General features: G+C 60.9%; 1 protein-coding gene across 2 annotated transcripts in view; it reads right to left on the minus strand.

The window, feature by feature from the left end:
- IL11RA (interleukin 11 receptor subunit alpha) overlaps positions 1-15426 on the minus strand; it is a 34222-nt gene extending 18796 nt beyond the window's left edge. The window contains exon 1 of one of the 2 annotated variants that reach the window (XM_067316073.1): positions 15347-15426. Coding sequence is in view for 1 of the 2 variants with exons in the window: in XM_067316072.1 (XP_067172173.1) it covers positions 8852-8878 (27 nt within the window). In the remaining variant the exon portion in view is untranslated. Of the gene's footprint in view, positions 1-8851; positions 8894-15346 lie in introns of those variants that run through there. The other variant, XM_067316072.1, reaches the window with a different exon arrangement.
- Between the last annotated feature and the right edge of the window lie 9374 nt (positions 15427-24800).

Below are 24800 nucleotides of genomic sequence, written 5' to 3' on the forward strand. Positions count from 1 at the left end.
ATAACACCAGCATGGAGGTGCTGGGACAGCCCAAGGGCACCATCTCCACCGGGGAAGAGGCAGGAGCACCCGTGGGTCCTGTCCCTCCTCCCCAGCTGCTCCCCTTTGCCGGCACAGCAGCATGGGAAGGATGCTTTTCTGCAGCCAAGCCGGTTTCATTTACACGTCCTCCTGCTCCCGGAGGTGTCCCGGCCTGCCTAGCCACGTCACAGGGGGTTACACTAGAAGGTGTGAGAGGAGGTGGCCACTGCCGAGGACTGGGGGGCTCCAAAAGGCAGCCAGGAAACAGGGGGCCTCTGCACTGCGTGAGTTGAGAAGGTTGGAAAAACACTGGCAGGATCATTTTCTGCTGTAAAAAAAAGAAAGTCCTCCTGAAAAATTAAGTGTGAGCGTATCCGAGCAGGGGAAAAACCAGGGCAAAGTTCTGACTGTGCTGACACATCTCCTTTGACGTTCTTGGAGAGACGCTCCGGTCTCCGCTTGGGGACAGCTCTCTGTTTACAGGCTTCTATTGTCTCCTTTTTAATTTTTTTATTATTTGCAAAGTTATAGTTCAGAGTAAACAAAACCAAGCAGCCTCTCACTCCAAACATTTCAACCATCCCAAACTTTCTCCGGAGGGGGGCTGCCTGTGGAATTTTCCTCATCCAAAAGAATTTTGAAATGTTCCTGTTTCAGCCTGCTTTGACTCGAGGCCAAGGAAGCTCTGAAATCCTTCGTGAAATGCTCCTTCTGCCCTCTGCACAGCTCTAGCTTTGACCAGAGACACCAAGGACCCTTTGCCACGACCAGCAGCCGCAGCTCCCGGAAAATCCCATATGCAGGGAGAATCCTTCAACTCGTCACACTTGCTGGGGGGAGAACGGAGGCATGACCCAGCCCGTGCAAACCCCTCCTGCCCAGTTCATCCCCTCAAGGGAACCAGCAGGTCCTGGTGAGGATGCACCCTGCTTTTTATAGTTTTAAGCTGTCACCACAGTTACCACTGCCAGGAGGTCCTGACGCTGGTGCAGAAGGCCTGGCTGCACCAGGGGCAGTAGGACAAGTCCGTACCCTGAGGGGCACAGGGACAAGCGCTGCCCTGGTCCCTCTGGGGCACAGCCCCGGGCGTTAATCCCCCGGTGTCCTCACCCACGGGTTATTTTCCCTCTGTATGCCTCTCTCCGCTGCCGGCCGGGGTGGTCGGGGAGCTCAGCCTGAGCTGATGGGACCCTGGCGTGGGCAAGCAGAGCGTCCAGAGCTGCCCTCAGCGCAGGCACCGCGTGGCAGCTGCCAGGCCCCAGGGTGCCGGTGCCCCGCCAGCGTTGCTCGGCCAGCCCGCAGCAGGGGCTCCTGAAACAACCGGGGGAAAAAAAGCCCACACAAGAAAGCAAACAAACCAGGGAATAAGAGCACTACACAAACACCCAGAGTTCAGCCGAGCTTGGCTTTGGCTGTCAATGCAAGCCATTGTGGTGGCCGGGCGCACCGTGGCCTGTTAATGTCTCCGGCTCATTTTCCCAAATGGTCCCCGGACTGCTTTTGAAGGGTAGGTGGCCCTGCAGCTCAACACAGACCCTGGCGCACTGGGGGTCGCCATGGCATGGCTGTCACCACCCCGGCAAGCGTGCTCTTGGGGGCTGCCACCTCTCCGAGTGCCCAAAAGCCAGGAGGTGAACCGCGACCTGCAGCGTATCAACGGTGCTCGGTCGCCCCGGGAGGGTGAAACCTTGCTGCGACCCAGCTTCGATCCCCCCCATGTCACCTCCCCGCGGCATCCTCACCCAGCAGCCTCCCGCAACCCCTGCAGCACCCGCATGCCATGGGAGATACCTCAGCTCCACGCAGGAACGGGGCTGCGCCGGGCAGCCCAAAAGCCGCCCACCGCGCCGCCGGCTCGGCCCCATCTCCGCGCACGGCCTCGCTCGCGCGGAACGGCTGCCCAGCTTGGCGCGGGAGCCATCCTCCTCCCCCCCCCCCGAAACCGCCCCGCGCCCCCCGCGCCCGTAAAGGGGCCGTGCGGGGAGCAGAGCCTCTGGCGAGGCAGATGGGGTCTGCAAGGCGAGACTCCCTCAGGTGTGTTTGCCTTGGCTGGCGCCCCGGCCCGTCCAATTAGAGCTACAGAAAACATACATTAAAAAGAGGGGGAAAAAATACTACTCTCTCCCCCGCGCTGGGGCCCAGGGCCTGGCCGGGCTTTCTCGTCAGGCCAAACGCAGGCGATACAGGCCCTGCTGGCAGGCGCCCGGGGAGGGAGGGGTGGCTCTGGATATTAAAATGCAGTCGTAAAGGAGAATAAAAGGGCAGCCTTGTTTCGGAACGAGTCTCCGAGGCATTCCCCTCTCCCGGCATGCTCGGCACCTGGGCCGGGAGCGCAGCGCTGCTGGCGAGCGGGTCCGCAGCAGCCCCGGCGGCGAGCGGGGCAGAAACCCCGCAGGCCGGGGTCGATCGCAGCCGCCCCCATCGCGGGTCGGGCGTCCTCGGCCGCCGACGCGTGCCCCGGAGGAGGGTGCGCGGGGCCGTGCACGCGCCCCTGCCCTCTCTGCAGCGCTGGGTTGCAAACCCAGGGCCGGGAGGCTGTGGGAGCAGCCCCGCTCCCGCGGGGATGAGCATGCCCACGGCACCCCCTTGGAAGAGGGACGCCCAACGTCGACACGCGCTGGCATCCCCCCATCGCCTCCGACCCCCGTCGTGGCGCGCGATGGGGACGGGGGGCACCTGACGCAGCCCAGCCGGAGCCTCGTCAGCTGCCCTGGAGCTGCCCGGACCAGGCGTGCGGTAGGCGGACGCTGGTGTGGGCTGAGCCACCCCTCGCAGGAAGCCCTTTCGCGCCATCGCCGCAGCCTCCGACCCCGTCCTGATGCTGATGGGGACTGTGCAGATGCAAAGTCCAAGCCTCCTCGCTGACACCATCCCGCCGCCAGCTCCCCACCGCACAGCCCCCGGCACAGGCCCATGCGGCGAGAGCGGGAAGCACAGCAGGAGGGTGCCAAGCACCAGATGCTGGTGCCGTTGCCCGCTCTGCACCCGTGCCACCTGGCAGACAGCAGGTCGCCAGCGTCCGGCACATGCAGCGCCGTGCACGGCCTCTTGTGCAGCTCCGGCGCAGAGATATGCTACCCCCAGCCCTTGGCTCCGCAGATCAGAGCTGGGCCATGCGCCTCTAGGGCTGCGACCCTTCTGGGTCACATTTCTCCCAACCTTTGAGCTGGATGTGGGTGTGGGCTAGGGAAGGAGAAAATACCCCCCCCACACTTTCACTTTGCATCTAGTCGCCAAGGTGCTGTCACCCCAGCACCATGCCCCGACACCCTTCACGGCACTGCAAACACAGCCAGCCCCACGGACCCCAGGGACTGGGGCACAGCTGCCCCAGGAGAAACCAGGAGTCCGGCGCTTCCCTTGACGGAGCTGCTCATCATCGGGTCTCCCAAGGATCAGCACGGTGTACCAGCTGGGGGCTGCTGGAGAGACCCAACCCTCAGCACAGGCAGCCCATGGGCGAAACTTGTCCCTGGCCAGCCTCGAGCATCTCCGGAGATGCTGGGAGAGGAACGTGACACAGAGCACCCCGGGCAGAAGGGACGGGCTGGGAGTACTGCGAGGAACCCTTGGCCGAAGCAAACCGCGGTGGCTTGGTGTAACGAGCGCAAAGCCCTTTGCTGAAGCTCTGGTCTCCGACGGAGGTGTGCTGGGCACGGGCTATAGCAAATCCAACACCTTCACGCAGAAGTAAAGGCCAGCACGTCTGAAACAGGTTTAAAGGCACCCACGTAGCCGCCTGCACCAAGTTAAAGTCGCAGCTTGTGCTTCTCATAAAGCCCTCTGTGCACATCCCTTCCTGCTCCTTCATCTGCCCTCTCCTGCCCTCCTCTGCCCGTCCTTCCTCCCTCCCTCTTCCCAGGCAGCGCTTGCTGGCCCCGGCTGCCTCTGCGGCCCCAGGTGCTTGGACGCAGCCATATGGCAGCAGTGAAAGTATTTGACAGCCTGGCCTCTTCCTCCATGCCCGGGACACGCTGCCGGCAGCAGCCTCGGCAGGAGGGAGAACAAGCCAGCCAGTGTTTCAGCTGGGGTTTAAAATTAGCCCTGGGAACCCGACACCCACGGTGTCCGGGCAGAGCAAAGGGCTGCAGCTCGGTCCTCGCTCCGACACCTCCCTCCCCATCATCCATGCCTTGGCTTCTCCTGCTCTCGCCGGCTGCTCCCTGGCCACCGGCACCTTCGTTGTCCTACGGGACCCAGCCCCAGGGCTTCGCTGGCTGCTTGTCCCAGGTTTGGCCCCTCTCCCGTAGGAGGTTTTGGGCCCAGGCGGCTTTGGCACGGTGCAGGGATGTGAGTGCAGAGCCCCATCGCAGGGAGACATGGGGACCTAGAGCCACCCCATGGCCTCTCCCAGCTCGCAGCCTCCTTGTCCCCAGGGGCAGGAGCTCGGCGGGAGCCAGGGAAGCAATTCCCTGCTGGCGCCAAGGGCCCGCCAAGCCCTCATCGTGCCGTAGCAGGCCGCGTCTCAGCCCCTGGCAGTGCCAGAGACCCACGGACCTCTGCAAAAGCCCTCCAGCATGCTGGCCCCAAACCCCAGGGCTTTGCCCTGTGATTCAGGGCGCGCTGAGAGCTTGACCTGGACATCCGTAGGGTGGTAATGCCGGCTGCACTGAGCCACAGGCGTGTGCATCCCGGGCAGAGGCAGAGCAGCCCCATTGCTGGGCAGGGCAAATCACTGCAGGGTGATGGCCCGGTTTTACGGCTGTCGGATCAGATCCCGGGATGCAGAGCTGGGAAGGCCGAGCACAGCGTGAGGTGCTGGCTTTGACCTTAAGCTATACAGGGCAGGCTGACTGTGTGCCGTAGCTCCAGGCAAGCTGAAGGGGCTGGAGAGAAGGAAGAAACAGCCCTGGCAGGCTTCCCTGAGCTGGGATGGTGCCAGCACCTTCTCTGAGCTCCTCCTGCACCAGTCGGCACCTCTGTCTCCCTGGGACGCCTCCCCAAATCCATCCCGAAGGGGGACGCTGCTTCCCTGCTTTCCCCAGCCTGCCCCCATCCATCCCTTCCTCCCTCGGCCTTCTCCCCGGGCAGCCGGGTGGCTTCCCAGAAACGCAGGCTCACCCGGCCGCCCGTCCCCATGCCGCGTGAGGAGGCGGCGTGGGAGAGCCCAGGGCTCGCGCGGAGCTGGGGACCCCGGCCCCACGTGCTGTGGCGGCAGCCGGCACACCCCGTCCCTGTCCCCGGCATGGCCCCGGTGACTAACGCCCGGCAAGCATGCCGGGTGCCGCCGGGGCGAGCGGGGCCTGTGCCTTGGCCGCGCTCCCTCCCCGCGGCGGTGAAATCACGTCTGGAGAAAGCACGCGCCGAGCCGGCGGCGCATCTCCCCCCGCCGCTCCGAGCGAGGCCGCTCGCTCCCTGCCCGCTGGCTCTCTGCCTCCTTCCCAGCCTCTGCTCCGCAAAAACAGCTCCCAAGCAGAGCCCGCCGGCCACAGGGGCACCGGACACAGCCGACCCCAGCCCCGTCACAGCTCGGGGTTGCATCCGGACAGAGGGATGCTCCGGAGACAGAGCCTGCAAAGAGCTGGCTGCAGCCACGACCTCCCGGCGCTCCGCATGGCGCGGCAGCGTCCCGGCCGGAGCTCGGCGCATGGGAGGCCGGGAGCGTGCCGAGGCCAGCGGGGCAGGCTCCCGCTGCGGAGGGCAGAGCCCGCGCTCCTGCAGGAGCGGGAGCACGCCGGCCGCGGGCCCCGCGCGCTCGTAAAGCGCTCCCAGGGAGCGGGCAGGAACCTCCGGCCTCCCTCTAACCCTTTTAATAGGAGCGCAACCCCTCCAGAGCCTGCGGCGGGGGGGCGCGACGGGGGGACTGCGAACACCGCCCTGCAAGCAGCGTCGCGGCACGTGCTCGGCTCCCGGCTGGCGGAAAAAACTGGCCGCGTTTCACGGAACGAGCCGGCGGCTCTCACGTGTTTTTGGAAACCCAAATTGCACTGTGGCGCTCGCCTCTCCGCAAGCCTCTTCCCCCTCCGTCCTTCGGGACGGATTTAGAGCCGGATCTGCCCCCCTGCAAACGGCCCAGAGGGAAAGGCGCGTGCACAGGGTCCCGGCCGGCAAAACGCCCGCGTGCAGCTGCAGCGGAAACGCTCCCAGCCCCGCGCGCGCCCCGGGATGCAGGCGCGACCCATCCGAGCCCTGCCAGAGCCGCCTGCTGCCCCCTCGCAGGCAGGGACGTCCCCGGCAGACAACTGCTCGTGCCCGGACCATGCCGCCTCCGGGCTGGGATTTATTTATCATCCTTTTTCGTCCTGTTTTACTGGCAAGTGTTTATGAGGGAAGCGCCGGAGGCAACGGCGAGCGATGGCAGGGGAAGAGCCACCGCCGCCTCCATCGCAGCCCTTGCGCTCTCCCGGGGCACGGTGCACGGTGCACGGTGCGGTCCGCCCGCCTGCTGGGAACGGCGCACGTTGGCCCCAGCGCCGGTGACTAATGCGGCTCTTTAAATGCCTCCGCAGGCACGTGGGAGCGTGGCTCCGGGTTAGGGGTCAATTATCTCCCTTTCCCTGTGGCCTGCAACACCGCGGGGACGATCCCGCCGCTGGACCATCGGCTGGCAGCTCACCCCAGTTGCAGCTCAAGGCTATAAAAAGCAACGCCGTGGTACGCAGCCATCCACTTAGAGAGGGGGATAAAGAAAAAAAGAAATAAAGAAAATCAGGCGCTAGGCGAGTCAGGGATTTGCCCTGCTCGCTTCTGGGTGAAATCCGGCCCAAATGCAGCACCACAGTCTGGCCGCGAGACGCCAGAGGGGTCGGAGCGCGCAGGCTCCTGGTGGCTTGCGGCACCCCCCCCTCGGGCAGCTCCGGCAGCGACTGGCGTTTGCCCCCCAGATTAACCACGCTCTGATTTACGGCCGGGGGGTGGGAGGTGCCCGCGCAGCACCCCCAGCCTGGCTCCCATCCCCGCGCATCGCTCCCGACGGCCCCAGGCGGTGGAGAGGGGCCGGTACGCGGGGCAGCGGGACGGGCACCCGCCGCCGCCGCCGTGCCCACGGAGGGGGCTCGCCGCAAGGCGACGGCGAAAGCCAGCAGGAAAACACGGCTCCCCTTTAGCCGAAAGGAGCTCCTCGCTCAGGGACAGCTACCGTTTGCCCAAGCCTGGGCGGGGGAAGGTCAGATTGATTTTAAACCTGGGTAAATAAGGGGACAAGGCAACGCCAGAGCTCACCCTGCGGCTCTCAGCCTTGCCAGACGCGGAGCAGCCGGAGGAAAGCATCCATCGGCGGCGCCGGCACCGTCCCCCTGCAGGACGGGCTGCGCCGGGACACTCCCCACGGCCGGAGAGCCGCATTCCCACGGCACACGCGTGCTCCCCCCTCGCTGCACCCACGAGCCCCCTGCTCGCCCCAATCCAGGCTCAACGCTGCCCAGCTGGGAGAAGGAGAGCCGGTTCCTCCTGCTCGAGCGATGCAGGGCTCAGCTGTCCCCCTGCCAGGGCGCCTCCGAGCTCTGCGCACGGCACGAGCTCGGGAAGGGACCCGGAGAAAAATTTTGTTTGTGGGTCAAGAGGAAAACGGAAGAAAAAAAAAGAAAAAAAGAGTTTGGACTTTTCGTGCCAAAAGGAAAATGAAAACCAAAACATTTTGTTCTAAATGATAGACCTTGTTTAGTTTTCGGTGGTTTTACTTTTTTAAAACTGTTTGAATTAAATTGAGCTAAATTTGGCTTCCAAACATTACCTTGGGGTGGGAAATTAAAAAAAAAAAAAAAAGAAAAGAAATCAAAACATTTCATTTGGAAAATGTCAGAATGAAATGCCCTGGAACAGCCCACGTTAGGCGCTGAGTCCAGCCTCAATTCAGAAATTGTGCTGGCCTCCTCGAAACTGCCTTTTTTTTTTTTTCCTTTCAGTGAATAAAGCAGTTGCCCAACATAACCTCCCCTAACTGTGCCGGTGGGCGGATGCAAGAGCTCGCGCTCCCGACGGCCGAGGCTGCCGAGGCTGCCGGCCGGCTCCGGCGGAGGCCCCGGGGAAGCACCGCGCCGCCGGGGACGTCCCCTCCGCGCCCGCCGCTCCCGGAGAGGGGCGAACGGCCCTGCTGATAACCGGAGAGGCCAGAGCGACTCCGCTGCAGCAGGCAGATTTACACCCGTGAGCGCAAGCCGAATCCAACCCAAACTGCTCTTTAAAACTTCTGTTTAAATGTCTTTTCTATTAGGTCAACATTCCTTCTTTTCATAGGGAAGGTGGTTACGGTCTGCAGCCGAGCACACACAGGCTCCTCAGTGCTGGCTGCTGGCTCTGTGTCAGCAAGTAGTCTGCCCACGCTATTAAATTACTAAGAAAAATGGATCGTTTCTGCAAACATTAGGTGCATTAACCTCTTTCGCGGTGGCAAAACCCACTCCAGGCGAGCTGTTAATTGGAAATTCATAGAGCTGGCTGCAAAAAGTTTCCTTCGGCTCCGCTCCACCCTCCTTTTGTCGAGGCGAGGGCTGGTAAAGAGGCATTTTCTGCCATCCCCGAAATACCGCTGCTGCAAGAAATCTCACGCCCGAGCGCAGTGCAACCCCAGCAGCCACGTCGCCAGCAGCTCTGCTGAAGTTTCCTCCACACCCCCAAGAGGGTTAAACGCTGCCGCAGGGCCCCTCTGCCCTTGATAGACAGGGAGAATTAAGGAAAAGCCCCTGAAGGAGCCTCCCAGGCTCCGGAGGAAGCAAGTCCTCCGCGCACCGCTGCCTGGATCGAAGCCTGGTGCTCACTCGCCATTAACCCCAGGTCCAACATGAGCCACCCCACCGGTGACACGTCTCATGGGGCAGCATGTCCCAGGTCTTGTTCTTCCACCTACACCCCAGGGAGCGGGGGGATAAGAGATATTACCTTCCCCACAGACCTTGCCTTGCTTACGTCCTCCGCCCATCACAGCACGACCGCTGCTGGTTATTTCAAAGGCTCCATCCAAGCCGAAGCAGGACTCGGGTCTCAGCACCTTCCTCCCAGACCGGTCAGAGTGCAAATCAACACTCAGTGACTCGCTGCCTTGCGAGAGCCCTCCAAGGCATTTTCAGAGCAAACTGCCCCGCGGTCGGAGTTGCAAGAACTCCGAGCGCTTATCTGCAGCCTCCGGGGGTTTTGCAGCAGAGTCAGAGAACTGTGTCAACAGGATGCTTAGAAAAACCATCCCCTCCGGAGTTCACCCGGCCGGCGGCTGCGCTTGGCAGAGGTCAGCTCCAAGCGCGCGGTCGCCTGCCCGGCGAACGCCGCCCTGGGCAGGGGCGCAGCTTGGAGGGGCCTGTGTCCCCCTCCCTCCCGGCACCGCACAAGGTCAGAGGGAGGGAAACCGGGCAGCCCGGGAGCCGGAGGCACCAGCGAGCACACGCACCTCTCGGGTGCGAGGGGACACAAGGACAGCTGGCACTGCCCCAGCAGTGCGGGGGAACAGAGCCGGGCACAGCATCGGGGAGGAAGACAGGATTGGTTAGGGAAAAAAAGGGACAATTCCCTGGGGGCAGTCACGCTCAAGGCATAACATGCTAAAATGAAAGCCGGGACAGGGTGGAGCAGTCTCGGTGGAGCTAGGGAACAGCCTCCTCGGACCCTTGCAGGAGCCAAGAAATCAAAAGCAGCCGAAGCCCCAACGAACCTCCTGGGGTTGCGTGCTGGCCCTTGCAAGACAAGGATGGAGCAACAGCTGGTCAAGTCCATCAGTTCCTCCTAAGGTTTGGGGCCTCAGGCAAAACTCATGGAAAGCAAAAGAAAGACTCCCATGGACTTCCTAAGGGGCTCAGGGCTGGCCCCAGCTCTGCAAGGAAGGCTGGGGAGATGCCAGCTGGCCTGGGCACCGTGCGTGACAGAGGCTTTCGCAAAGCAAAGCAAGGACACCGCAACCGACCCAGCCCCAGGGGATCTCTACAGGGACATTTTCAGCACAGCTGTCGGGAGCTGCAGCCCCTCTGTTGTAACAGGGGCATGATGCTGGGCATGGTGCTGGGCACTACGGCAGCACAACCGTTCATCATTTCCTTCGGCGAAGCAGCCATCTGGGCTTTGCTCGACGTCACCCAAGGTCTTTTGTTTTTCTAGCTAATTTTGCAGGAAAGAGAGGTCTGAATCATGCCTTTCGTGGTACTGCTAAATTCAAGAGGCATTGATGTTCATACTGACCTTCATCAAAAAGGCACTTGCAAGATCCCTGTCTCCAGCTTCAGCTATTGGTCCGGCTGGGACCAAACACACGCTATTTCAGTCCCAAAGGAAGGGGCCAATGCAGGCACAGGAAGATGAAGGAAACAGCTGAACAGGCGATGCTCTGCCAGCCTGGATGTTTGGCAGAGGGACGCATCTCAGGGATGCAAATCCAAAGCCGCCCTCCAAAATCAGTTGCCTGTCCGGTTAACGCACCTGCCCTTAGGGCTGCCTGCAGGATGCAACGCGGCCCCTCTCTGCTAGGGGCTCTCCTATGCCGGATCCGACCCTGGGGCATCAGAGGGCTGGAGATGGGACTTGCTTTCTCCCGGCCGCCAAGAAGCCTCTTGCACCATGCCACAGAGCGGACGCCCGCTGGCCACGCGCTGCCGCTCGCCACGTTCCTAGAAATGGTACCGAGCCACCGTGGGGCCCCTCTGCATCCTGGGCTGCAGCCAGAGCATGGCAGGGAGCTCTGCCGGCTTGTGGCTTCTGACTTCCCCTCTTTTCCTTGGTCCGTTTCCAGCAGGAGCTTTTCAACAAGGCCAGGTGTCCCTTGCTTCCACTTCAGGAGTTGGGGTAAAACAGAAAATGCCCGAACGACCTTCTTTCCACCATGAGGATTTCATTAGATGAAAGAGCCCTAAACTTTTCCACCTCTCCCTATAAGGAAATCTCTATGGGTCCATAATCATTTTTATTAGGCTGTTTCTATTTCTGCTGTCTCCTTATTGAGAGGAGGGGACCAAAGCCGAGAAGTCTCCTGGGGATCTTGGATTGATTTCCATAACAGGGCCAAATGTTTTCAGCATTATCTCCTCTCTCCACGGCCTAACATCTTGTTTGCATTCTTGCCCACCACCGCACATATGTTTTCACTGAGCTGTCCACAGCAATGCCTACATGTTTTTCCTGAGTGGTTACAGTCAATTTAAAACCCGGTAAGTTGCATGGCATTTCTAATCCTTCCTTCCAGTGGGTGCTATCTTGTGCTGGTCTACAGAGTCTTACCTGTGGTTTCCTCTGGCTGTAGCCACCCACGTGGTAAAGCCATAAGGCCGACCACACCAGCTCTGACCCAAGGTCCATCTAGCTCCGTTGGAGTCTCCAAAAGCATCTTCAGAAAATGTGTACAAACGGGATTCACAGATGTGTCTTTCTCCTACTCATACCCTCCCAGCAAATCCTTCTGAAATCCCTCACAAGCTTTTTTAGTAGTGACTGATCCCTTATGGACCAAATCCAGGTTCTACTGGTCAGACGTGACCACAGAACAGAATCCCTTTAGGATGGAGGTGAATCAGGTTTTAAAAAAATCAGTTCAACTTCTTTCCCCTCTTCTTCCAGACCTTCCATACCCCAAAGACCAGATGCAACAGAGGAGGAGGATATTTTTGCCAGGTTTTTGAGACTCATGTTGCTGGACAGAAGAAAGAATTACACCTTTCTGCCTGGCTCTGGCAGGGGATGGGGTGCTCTGCCCTCATTACCCACTCGCAGAGCCTCGGCTGAAGACAGGGGGACTGTGGGACACCCTTTGCTCCCCTTGCACGTGGGGTGAGGAGCGTGGTGCCTACCTGCCCAAGGCAGACCTGGGAGGCAAGCCAACACAGCTTTCCCTGAGTGCCAGGGTCAAGAGGTAACTACAAAGCGGAAACCAAGCGGAGAGGTCCCTCCAGTGTGGATTTGGATGGAGCTGAGCCAAAGTCCGTGAGCTCCAAGAGTCAATCACTGTGTTGCAATCTCTGATCCAGCTCAAGAGGTGCAGAGAAACTCACTTGCCCATCATCTCTCCTGTTGATGCCTGAGAGTGGTAAAGCCTTTGCAAGAGAGCCCAGTGCATGCTTTAGGGGGGCTGCAAGATGCTGCGACAGCACAATTGCGTCTGGAAAAGCCCGAAGCTTACCCTGTCCCTGAACCACACCAGGGCTGACTAAATGAGACAGTGACTCAGAGACTTGGGAACCAGCCAGACTCAAGAGATAATTCCTATTAACACACTGATCTCTGACACGGCAAACCTGCTTCTAATTTCCAGAGGAATTTTTTCTTTTTCCATGGAAATGGTCCATGAGAATCTGACTGCAAAGAGAAGACAACCAAACCACAACTTTAAGACATCTGCACACTTCCCCACCTTAACAACCTGGAAGGGAAGAGGCATGAGAGAAAAACATGACCAGGAGATGCAGATTTGCTGGTAAGAACTTGGGCCACCAGGTCATTAAATCTGCTGAGAGAAATTTGGTCATTATCACACATGCGATGCTTTTGTAACCACAGTAACACTTACAAAAACCAAAAGCTCTCTAAACATCCCAGAGAATCACCCAGACACCCTAGGGCTAATTCTTGATGCTGATTTTGCATCAGCATCCCAAATGCCAGATGAGGCCCAGTCACATCGCACGTAGGGAACAGCTCCCATCTGAGTCAAAATCTGTCCCTAGCCATGTCCTTGGCAGGGGCAGAGCCACCCTCTCTCACGTCTGAACCTCAAAAAGAGAAGATGGGGAAAGGTGTCCTTGTTTTTCTAGGGACACTGTAGGAGAGGAAAGCAGAGCCACAAGTTGCCCAACACCTGCCCCCTCCTCTGGGAAGCATCTTGCAAGGTGTGAAGATGCTCTGAAGCACCTTGAGAGTAAAGCGCACAGAAAAAGAGCAGCTCTGCATGCACATATGAAAGCGTGTCACATGCATGGGCACATTTCCAAGCTAGGCTCTGTGTACACGTCTGCTCCAAACCAGCAGCAAACATTTCTCCGGAGATGTTTACAGACTGCTGCTTCTCCTTTCAAACAGCCTTGCCTCCCTGAGGCCAAACAGCCTTCCCAAGGACACCCCAGGCCTCCTCATCTCTCATCCAGCAAGGCTCTGCCATGACAGCGGGTGAATAAACAAGCACCTTGCCAACATTGGCACCTGGCCTGGCACAGGGATGACAGCCTCCCCGGGGAGCCTTCCCCACGCAATGGCAGAGTGTTGCAGCTGCGGATGCCTGTGGGAACATCCCTTCCCCTCTGCGTGCCTGTCCCAGGGATGTGCCACCAGCCGAGGAGGAAGATCTATCAATTCTCCAAGGGACTCCTGGGATCATCATATGTGGCCCTGGTGAGAGCCACATGGACCCCTCTCCCCTTGCCGAGGACAGATAACGTGTGCCGGAGGTGGAGACCAGGCAGAGAGGGGAAGCGGGGAGGATCAAGGAGCAGCGAGCTGATCCAACTAGAGGAGACAAGAGTCTCTTGGCTTGTTTAACCCAACAAAATAATGAAGAAGCTATAAATACACAAGGGTAAACACCGGAGAGGCAGAAGAGGTCTTGAACTAAAAGCACAATGTTGGCAACAAACACACATGGGAATAACTCATCCAGGAATACATTAAGGCAGGAAATTAGAGGAAGGTTTATTCTGTGAAAGCAGGAAGGGACTGGAGCGGCCCTCGAACAAAAGTGGAGGGGAAAGAAAGCCGGCTGCTGTGAATGTAGTGCGTAACTAGCTCCTGGCAGGTGAGTGTTGCAGGACGCGGCCGCAGCTTGGCTCCCTGGCTTGGATGATCCCCATCCCTTTGAGTTCCCCTGCTACCGTGGGGCTGGGTTACGGGTTGGTACCCACCGGCTAAGGGACACAAAAGTGGGCGCCGGTAAAGCAGGCTGCTGCAAAAGGGAACTGCTGCCGTTTCCAAGATTAACACGACTTGCAGCACTGTGAGTCATTCATTCATCCATCATAAACAGGGCCTGCACCCAGCCAAGCATCCTCCTCCCCCCCACCCCCCCCCGCGCTGTGACAGCCCAGAGACTTCTCTGGGATGGGGAAAAAGTTGCTTATCAGAAATAATCAGCACGTCAAGTTTTCCCCTCCCTGTAAGGCTCCGAAAGGCAGCTAGTGGAGCAAAATCTGAGCCGTTCCTTGAGCTTGCTGCACACAGCTCTGCCAACACGTCTGTCTTGAGCTACATTCCCCAGGGTGTCAGCCCAGGGACCCCTCCGCGTCACCCGCCTGCACCCACCACCCCGTGCGCCCCCCGAGCCTGTGCATCCCTGCCATCACTGCTCAGCCCTCCCTCTGCTCCCGTCCCACTTCGTCTGCCCAGACCCTGCCCGAGGAGCCCCCCGGCTCAGCCTCCCTCGGCCCCACGCGCGGCTTGTCCGGGGCTTTTGCTCTGCCCCGCCGGACGAACGCGGGCTCGCTCCCGAGCCCGGCCGGGATCCCGCGGGCTCCGCGCAGCGCCGTGCGGAGCCACACCGCGACCTGCTCTTGCGCACACAGGGGCAGAGCGCAAACACCGCCGCCACCTCCTGCAAACGCAGACCCAGGCGCGGGCGCAGCGTGCAAGCGCCGGGCACCTCCAGGCCCCCGCCGGCGCGGCGACCCTCCGCCAGCCCCGCGTGGCCCGGACGGCGGCTACGCAAACGGCACCAGCCGGTCCCGCACCGTCTCGGGGCGCAGCAGCCTGCCCGGAGTTGCTGCAGCTCCCCGCAGAAATGGGGCAAAGCAAAAAACGAGACTCTCACGGCATCCCGCAGCCCTTGTCCCAGAGGGGTCGGGGTCTGCTGATTCCAAAAAGTCCAAGCGAAACTCGGCGCCGCAGCCTCGTTTTGGAGCCTTCCCCCCTGGAGCCAGTACTGAGGAGGGGTCTGCTCCGGATTTGGGGGGTGGCCGGCCTGCGAGCGTGGCAGGGGGACAGCCCGGGCTCCCTCCTGGGGGGGGGGGGGGGCCGGCTGGGAAGCCGTGATTGAAGGGGCGCCGCGGGGCGAGGAGGGACGCGGCAGGCAGAGTCCTTCCAGTGCCTGCCCTTGAGCAAGCGCCTCTCTCCGCGCGTCCCGTAACTGAGACCAGCTTTCCCCTGCCCGGTCCCCCCAGCCCGGAGAGCAGAGGGCCCCGTCGGGGGACTCGCCAAGCGCGAGGGCGCTTTGCTCCAGCCTCTCTCCAAAAAACCCTCCCGGCGCCCGCGGAGGCTGACAGAGCGGGGACAACTCCCGGCCAGACGCTTTGCGGGGGGGGGGAATCACTCACCCCGACCTGGGAGAGGGATGCGGCAAGCAGTCAGAGCAGCCTCCCCCCCCCCCCCCTCCAGGAGCCTCCCCGCTGCTTGCGCGCCCCTCACCGCGGCGTCGGGGCGGGCGGCGAGCGCGGCGCTCCCGGGTGTGTGTGAGTGCTCCGGTTTGGGGGGGGGGGGGGGGGGAAGGGGATCCTACCTTCCTGCGTGGCGCCGCAGCTATGTGTCCATGGCGGGCCGGGCCGGGCCGGGGCCGCAGCCGGGGCCGGGAGCGCGGCCGCCGCGGGCCGTGGCGGGGAGCCCGCGCCGGGCTGGCTGGGGCGGCAGCGCGGGCGGTGCGAGGCCGCCGCCGCCGCCGCCGCTCAATTGGAGCAGGGCGCTGCCAATCTGCGGCCGCCGCAGCGGGACGCTTCCTGTCTGCGCGCCGGACACCGGCACCGGCACCGGCACCGGGCCCTCCGCTCCCCCCGGCCCGGTCACCCCCGGGGCGCACGGCTCCCCTCCGGCACTCGTGGTCCCGCTGGGGCGCACGGTGCCGCCGGAGTGCTCGGCTCCCCGCGGGCTGCACCGCTCTTCCCAGGGCGCGGGGGTTGCCCCCCGCTGGGGTGCACGGTCCCCCTAAGTTGCACCGTCGCCCTGTGGTGCACGGCTCTTCCCAGGGTGCGGGGGTTGCCCCCCTCTCCCCCCAAAGTTGCACGCCACCCCCGGGGCTCGCGGTGCCCCCTGGTTTGCACGGTCCCTGCAGGTTGCATGGTCTCCCTGCGGTGTGCTGTCGCCCCAGAGCACACGGCCCCCCCCCGGTGCGTAGAGATCCCCCTGGGGCGCATGGTCCCACCCGGCTCCCCCAGGATGCATGGCTGCCCACTGGGATACATGGGTCCTTTCCAGGGTGCATGGCTCCCCCCCCCCCGGGTGCACAGCTCTGCCCCGGGGCTCATGGTCCCCCCGGGGAGCGCGGCTCCCTCAGAGTTACCCAGCTCCCCCCGAGGCACATGGGTCCCCCTGGGGTGTAGGAACCCCCTGGGGCCCTCCAGAGGCAGCACCTTCCTGAAAGGGGCACTTGGCAACCCCAAACCCAGCCATGACTCAGTTTCCCTGCCCATAAGATTGGCATTTCTTTGGAGCTGTTTTTTTTTTTTTTTTTGAGTAGTTTATTTGCTTGACTGGCAACTTGTCAGGTAAATCCGGCCCTTGGGCTTTTGCTCCTGAGCTGAGGAACAGCCTCTCTCCTCACGTGGCTTTCAGGACATGTTTGTGTTTCCCTTTTATCTTATATAAGGCAGCAACCCCTCCATCACTCTACCTGTTTTCCTTTGGAAATGGGTTTGTTTTGCAATTTCATCGTATTGAAAATTTTCAGGAGGAAAAAACTTGTTGCAAGTCTAAAATGGGAAACCTGCTGGTGAAGACACTTTGGGAACTTTCTCCTCCCTGGGTGCCTGGGGCCAAGCGTGCTCTGGGGTCCTCCCTGGGAAGGGCTGGAGATCCTGGGGGAAGCTATAGGGGACGGGGCTGCCGGAGCCCTGGGACAGACGCCGGCATTTCCCTCCGCCTGGGAATGGGGCCTGCGTGGAGATAAGGGCCGTGCGCCCCAGGACCGGAGCACACGGCCGTCAGTGGAGTAGCCCATGCGGGCGCAGGCAGCGTTCCTGGGAAGCGGTGCAACCAGGGCAGGGGAACCCCTCCCTGTCTAGCATCTCCCTCAGCCTCCTGCCCTGGGCAGCGCGTGGGGCTGCGTGGGGCCGCAGGCTGTGGCCGCCGGTGTGTCGTGGCAGGGCAGAGGATGGGCAGGGTGTTAATGAACTCGATGACTGCGGCGCCTCGGGGTGGCAGGGCAGTTTCTCTCTTCGAAATGGAGACAGCTCTTGTGCTCCGGGGACTTCAGGAGAAGTGAAGGCAGCGTGTGGGGTGAGTGTGCTGAGTCCGGGGCCCGCACGGGCTCCTGGCCGCGCTGCGGGTATTTGCTCAGCTGTGGTTGAGGCTCTGTGCCCACATTGCCCTAGGAATAGCCCAGCTCGGCACATCTGCTCCTGGCCTGGGCTGTCACCTCGCCAGCCACATGTGTGCCTCATCTGCCCAGCCTGAACTGCCGGAGCTGGGCACGTGCCAGGCCGTGGGGAGCGGGGATCTCCTGCTCCTGTGCACCACTGGGCCAGCTGGGGGGCCTCTCAGATGGTCTGCAGGAGAGGTCTGGTCCCACCAGCCCGCTCAGAGCTGCCCTTCTCCAGTGGCTCACGTGGAGCCTGGAGCCAGCCAAGCCAGCGCCCTCAGCCTGACACCCAGCTTCTCGCTTTCCCCTTCCCCGTCCCCCACACGCCGCTCTGCCAGCGCCCCAGCTCCTTGCAGCCAGCGTGAGCTGACTGGTGCTGAGCATCCTGCAGGATCAGGCCCCCTGGGCTGGCTGCGGTGCTGTGGGTGGCCGCGACTGCCAGCTCCACCCCCCCCCCCCGCCCCCACGTTTGGCCGTGGATGCTCGCGAGGAGCAGACCCAGAGGGCTTTCCCCAGCGCCTTGTGGTGCTTGCTGGTCGCGGGAGCCAGGCTGCTTGGCGCCGGCGCTGGCAGGGAGCCATGCGCCGCTTTCCCGGCTGCTGCGGCTCTGGAGGAGAGCTGCGCATCCAGGGAATTCCCCCAGCTCTGCCGGGGCTGGAGCCACCCCTTGAGGCTTGGAAGTGGAGAGCAGAGATTCATCTGGAGAGGGTTTGGGATGGGGGGTGGTGCAGACAGCCACCCTGCCGATGGCGCTGGGGCAAGGATGCACTGTCCAGGAGACAGCAGGACCCTGGGGCTTGTTGGGGGACTAGCTCCGAGCAGAGCCAGCCGGGCAGAGAGGTCCCAGCCAGGAAGAGCAAAGGCTCAGAAGTTGAAGGCAGAAGGAGCTGGTTCGGTAGGAGCAGTGCAGACCCAGCAAGGAGACAGGGGTGCTCAGCGGGGTGGGGAGATGGGTGCAGGCGCCCAGGAGTCCTGCACTGCTCCTGGGGCTGGAAATGCCCTGCGCAGGGTGGGGGAAGGACAGGCAGCCGCTGCTGCGAGACAAGGCTGCGAAAGGGCTGATCTGCACGCAGGCTGGGTCGACAGGGAGCGGGGGGAAGGAGGGAGGAGGGGAGCCCCGTGCAGCTGCGCCCACCCACACACCAGCTGCTCCTGAGCATCTTTCAGCTGCAGAAGTCACAGTCCTGATCCACCCGCTGGGCTGTCCTGCCTTGGGTCACAGATGTGCCCTGTTATACCACACTATCGCAATCCCAGGCATGACAGGCTGAATGGGGCACCTCCGGGGCTACGCTTTGGCCTCCCTTGCAGCCCATGGCTTTGCCCGACTCACTAACTGTGTCTGCACTAACTGCAAGGACGCCCAGAGCTGTTGTGACCTGGGATCACACCAGTGGGGCCTTGCTCGACTGGGTGGACAGACGGCAGATTTGGGGTTGGAAGTTTGGCCGCCGGGATCAGAGCAAGCATCGAACCATGTGTCGTTCTGATGTACAGAGGTTGTGTCGTGATGATGTGTCAAGTGACAGGGATGCTGGTCCTCAGCTGCGCTGGGTGCATTAGATTGCTGCATTGCTGCTTGGGTGGTGTGAGTGGGACAGACAGACGGATGGAGGAGCCTTGGAGGACTGGAGTGGAGGTGTGCGTTGGGGTAGAGTGAGTGAGATGCGTGCAGCTGGATGCTGCGGTCTCTGCACAGAGGGCATTGCAATGGATTGCATCCCCCGCCATGGAGGATGGGCCGGCAGAGCAGGCTCACATCTGGCCTGGAGCCTGTCCTGTTGCGGTGCTGGGTGCTCATCCAAGCGCTGCCTGCCTGAAGGTGGCCTGTGACCATACAGCCAGGACATGGATCTGGCCGACGTAATTACAGGGCACACGCGTGCCCTGGAGCCCAGCCTCCGGTGACTGTCCCTGCCTGCTCTGGCCCAGGACAGCGGGGAAGCCCCGTGGGCTGGGACCTCCTCGAGGTGAGACGCCTGCGCCGGGCTCTCGAGCACCAGGACAGAGCAGAGCAAGGGCAGGGCTGCAGGGGAGCAGGCGCGGGTACCCGCTGGGCAAAGGCATTGCATGGCAATGGGGCTGCGCCGGTTGGCACCAGCCGTTGCCCTGCTTGGGATCTGACCTGTGGGTGCGGGTGGAGCCTCCTGCTTTACACCAGCCAGATACAACCCGTAGCATCGCCCACCAAAAGGCATCTCTACAAACTGTCCCCCTGCGCTGCCCCTGGCGCTAGTGGGCATCCCTGCCGCGCCGGGCTGGGCAAAGCAAGGCGCAGCGGCTTCGCTCGCCCTCGCTTGGCACGCGATCAGGCGCCGGCTGACGTGCACTGGGCATGGCCCTGTTTGAAGTGCAAGCTTGTTGTGTATTTACCCTGGCCAGCCTGAGGTGTACAGGAAACCAGAGTGCTCTGCTCTCTGGCTGTTGCTTTATTCATTATGGTCACGGCTCGGGCTGCTCACGCTGTAAAAAGAAGGCAGCAAAAACCCCAGGCGCTGCAGCGGGGCTCTCTCCGTGCCAGCCCTGCTTTGCTCTGATTCACGCGGCTGCTGTTGCGCAGCAGAGAGCAGTCCCGGGCGGTCCTGCGCCGGGCAGTGGGACGGCGGGGATGCCCCGTGCCACGCGATGCTCGTCCCATCCGCGAGCAGGGTGGCTTGTCCCACACGTGGCCAGCCAACCCGTGCCAGGAGTGGTGTCTCGGGAGATGCCGGGTCCGCTTATCATTGCTGGATGCCTCTCCTGCTGAATATTACATCTGTTTCCCAGAAAAACAATCCTACTCCAGGGAATCTTCTGCCTACAGAGACTTAGAGCAGGACAGGACAGAGGAAACATCTCTCCCAGCTGGAACTGAACCCTGTGGGGTGTCTGGTAGCTGAGTAACAGGTCTCTTGGTTTGTGCTCACCTTCATGCCTTCGCTGTGGACGCCTTGGCCTGCTTGCGTGTTCCCCTGGTTCTTCACCTCTGTTTTGCAAAATACTGATGAGCATTGCCCATGCCCTCAGTAGCTGCATCCCTGCTCCGGAGCTGCCTTTTCATCGACGTCTGTCACCTCCGGGAAGGAGGAGTAGGGGGATGCAGCCTAATGGACACCCTGATGCACAGGGGCCGAGGCTCGCGCACACTTTGTGCCCACAGGACACCGGTGGTTCATGTCCCATGGCCCGCTGCAGCACTGCTAACCCCGCCAGCCCTGCCCTCCCCGAAATCCCACGCTCCCTCCAGGCGGGGCATCACGCTGCCCGCAGTGGGGCTGGCCTGCCACAGTCAGGGCAGAGCAGACATCCCTCGGCTGCTCACGGCAGTTACTCATCCCAGAGAGGACACTGCAGCAGCGACCACGGTTGCTTTATGGATGGGGATAGATTTAAACCTGGCTCTTCTATGTGGCAGCTCTTTGGGGTTTATTTTGTCCTCTGGTCTAGCAGTTCCTCTGCATTTGCCAGCAGGAAGCGGTGGTCTGGGTTCATTTACAGTCCCAAGGCCCGAGCGGAGCTTGGATTTTGCTGGTGGCCAGGAATCCCTCCCTAAGGGTCTGGGGACAGGGTCTCGAGCCACCCCGGCTGCTCCCACTGACCTGCACTGCCAGCACCTGGCTGATACCATGGTGGTAGAGTGCAAAACACTGCATGCTGCAAGCTCCGTCCAGCTGAAGAGGCGAGGCAGAGAAAGGAGACATTATACTCACCGCTATTTATAGGGGTTGCCCTTCTGCCAGGACTTGACTGGCAGCAGCGAGGGCTGGGCTGGAGTTTAAGCTGGTCAGTACAAAAAACACCAGCCAGAAACCTGGGGACGTTGTACTAAACCTCCCAGTGCTCAGAGAGCTCCTGATCCCTGCTCACAAACAAGGAATCACGTGGCTCAGCAAACTGTGTTGCTATTAAAGGGAGAAAACGCTGGTGAGCTGATAAACAGGGTGACGCGAGCCAGTTCTTGAAATCCAGGGCAGTTTTACAGCCCTTTCCTCCGGGGAGGTGCGTGCCGGCCAGCTGGCTGCTTCGCACGCGGGGCAGGGAGGCCCCCTTAACCCTGAGCGGATCCAAGGGGCGACTTGTTTGCTGAGCAGTGCCTTGCCCAGCCTCCTGCCCCTTTTTCTCTTTTCTTCTAGCATTTTGCTGGAGGCTGGGGTGCGTACACACACGTCAGCCTTGGGTTTGGCAAGGCGGGATGGAGAGACTTGGTCGCACACCCAAGGGTGAGCAGAGGAGCCGTGTCAGGAATGGGATTTGCGCTTAGCTCCCCCCCGGTGCTTTACAGCTCTGTAAATGTTTGAACAGCCCTGAGACATATTCAGGCCCTGATAATATTTAGTCAGTAGGTCTGAAAATCATTGACAGAGTGGTTTGAGCCACTGAGTGCTAAATCTTTGCAGGGAATGGAGATCTGGCTTTAAGGAGGATTTTTAGAGCTGGATATTAGTTTTGTTCTGTTTGGGCCTCTCAGATCCCTGCGTTTTCCACCAACAGAAAGCCCAGAAAGGGATTCGCTGAAGGTACATGACAATATTTGGTTTTGACTTCCTGAAGACGTGACATTTATAGCACGAGATAGCGAGCAAAACTCAAAGAGAAGTGGAACATGAGAAATTATTTCCAAAGGAAAAACTTAAATGTTTCCTTCCAGAAATGCTGGCCCGTAACATTTGGACACTGCTGGACTCCACCTCTCCTCCCTCCTGTTGCGGAGGCTGGATTTCTCGCCCAGCTTTGGACAACGTCTCCCCAGGCCGGCTCGGTGGCTGGTTGCTCTGCCCGCAGCGCTGCCCCGCTGGCGCCGTGCAGGGAGACCCCTGCCCAAGAGCGAGGCTCGGCTGCTTCCCAGAGCCACCGCTGATTACAGGTTGGCATTTGGTCATTCAGACCCAGGGATGCATCACCCATGTACCTGCTTCCCTGTCCCTCAGCCGAGTAACTCTCTGTCCCCCAAGCAAACCTCAGCAGAGCCAACGTGATGCTGCCGTCTGTGGGGCAACTGTGGGAGATGCTTCTGCTAGGGCCTCCCAAATCAGATCCGTTAAGGCTGCCAGCCCCGCTCTGGCTATCGGTGTCGCTCATCTGATCTTAAACTTTTTTGATATCCCGCTTGCTTTTGCAAAGAGGGGACTGAAAACCAACAAACAGCTGGAATGACCATTCCTGTAGGAGCTCTGCAAAAAGTCCTGCCTGACTGTACAAGAGAGCCTGGGAACAAGCCTGTAGGTGGGAAGCAAGGGTGAGTTTCAGTTGACCAGGACAAGGAGATTCCCATTCAAATCCCTGGGGCTGCAGCAATGTCTCTCCCCAGGTCCCGGACTGATCTGGGGTAGGAAACCTGTAAAAGGAGATGCTGAGGCACAGAAGGGGCGAGGGGGTTGAGATAAAGACGACAAAATGAAGAGGGGGAGAAGACCAGGGGAGTCTCCTATCCGCAGGCAGCAGTGTTTTATGGGCTAGTCCCAGCTATCATCAGGCCTTTTTTAGCTGGAACAGCTGGGGAACCTTCCCATTTGCAGCCCCCTCCGTGTGAGGGAAAGGGCTGAGCAACACCCCGGGCTCTGGAAACTGCACTGGCACCTCGAGTCATCGCTGGGCACAGCCTTTCGCTAGGGGACGGGGACATCTTCACGCTGAGATGAAAAGCCCCATTGCTGCTGCCCCCAGGAGCCCAAACACGTGCCTTTGGGGTCGGGGTGGTGCCATGTCACGGAGCAGAGCCAGGGAGTAGCACAAGATGGGGAGACACAAAGTGTGGTGCTCAAACCTTAGACCCAGACGGATTCGGATTTATCCCAAGGATGGGCACGGAAGCGGTTAGTCCATCCTGGGCAGCAGGAGCACCGCCCTGGGGAGGGGAGCAGCAGCCAGGCTGGAGCAGGGGGTGCTCCGCAAGGGCGGGGAGGCTGCGGGGACCCGGTGGGGGGCAGAAGGCAATCCCCGCCGAGCGCCAGCCACCCGGCAGCTTTCCCGGCTCCGCTGCTCGAGCTACGGCTGCCCTCTCCCGGCAGCGGCGCGGGGCTGTGCTTCGCTTCCCGGGCCTGCATCCGCCGCCTTCCCCTCCTCCGGATCCCAAGCCGGGCTGTCTGCACTGACCGCCACTACAATACCAGCCTGTCCCATTGCGTTGGCCCGTGCAGGAGCTTGCAAAGTTAAATACAAATAAAAAACACTGCTAAAAACCCAGCTCAGGCAGCTAGCCAGCACTTCTCTCCCAGGGCTTTCTGTGAGGAGTGAAAAGGCAGGCTGGACTCTTTTCCTTTCCCAGTTAGAGGCTGAAGATGCCAGTGAGAACTGGGGGAGATGGGCAATTGCAAGCCAGGAGGAGCTGGCCCCTGCTTCTAGGTTTTTCCCACTCCTCAGAGGCAGCAGCTCCCAGCAGCTCCTACCCATCAAACCGGAGCTTCCCTGGGGTACGTGCAATGTGGGACTCCTTTTTCATTGCTGAGAAAGTCACGGAGGTGGGGACAGCACAGAGCTGCTCCTTCCCATGGGCCGGGGCCATGGGGGTTCTTTGCCGATGAAGAGCGCTGCAGTATGCAGTATCTAGTACCAGGGACACTGAGGTGTCTTGTCCTAGAGCAGGTGACAGGCACCTCTCCTCTGTGTTTCAGGGATCTGCCAGATCTCCTGGCTCCCCGGTGCTCCGCGGCTGCTCACCCTGGACTGCTTTGCTCCTTGAGCTGGGACCCTGAATCAGTCAGAGCTTGGGGATATGTTTGGACTTTTTCCTTCAATCCAAAATGACTCTGAAAATCAGGCTTTAGCAGGCAAAAAACTAGAACAACCACATTTTAAACAGAGAAAATGAAGAGCAAGGTGGTAGAAAGAAGGGAAATAAAGAGGGTTTACAACCAGCTGCCCACACAGTCCTTGCAGGCAGGTCTGACTTCCAGGCAGAGCAGTGATCCGGGATGCAGCAAACTCTGCACCAATGAGTGCCCCTCTCCATCATGCCGGCCGTCTGCTCCCCGCCCCTCCGAGCGGCCATGGAGGGGGCTGGGATTGAGTCTCGCCCCTGGCTCCAGCAGTTTGCACCCCCAGGGTGCAAACATCCCCCTGCAGGGACTTGCACCCCAAAGCCCTGCTCTCAGCATGCTGTTTGCCCCCAGGTTCAAGCCTGCCCTGGAGGTGCCTTTTGGCCCCTGTGATAGTGCAACCCTCCTTTGATGTAACCATAGGTGCACACGGATTTTGGGGACCTGTGAGGCTGGTGTCAGTGGGACCGAGCAGCCGAAACACCCTGCACTGTGCAGATTTGAGCTCACCTCTCAGACACAGGGGGCTGCTTGGTGGTCTGACAGCAGCCAGCTTTGGGGGTGATGCTGGCTGGAGGAGGAGGCTACGCAGCAGCGCTGTCCCGTCTGGCTGCCCTGAGCCCACCACGTACCCCAGGGCTGCTGCAGCGGCTGGAGAGGAGGCTTTGCCATGGGGACCAGCACACCTTCCCTCAGCAGGGTGATGGCTCATCCTCCAGCCAGCCCTGGCAGGGCTGAACGGGGTCCGCATGCTGCTTCCCAGCCCCGTGCATGGAGAGAAGTGCTGGGCTTTGCACAAGCTGTATGATGCCGGGTGGCCTGAGGACGCCAGCCAGCAAGGGAGCTCTGTAGGGAAGGACAACAGAGACACAAATATGGGCTGTGGACAGCTGAACGATGCTGGGACAAAGGCTTATGCTGGCCTGAGG

Source organism: Apteryx mantelli, chromosome Z (assembly GCF_036417845.1).
Source record: "Apteryx mantelli isolate bAptMan1 chromosome Z, bAptMan1.hap1, whole genome shotgun sequence".
NCBI classification, from domain to species: Eukaryota; Metazoa; Chordata; class Aves; order Apterygiformes; family Apterygidae; genus Apteryx; species Apteryx mantelli.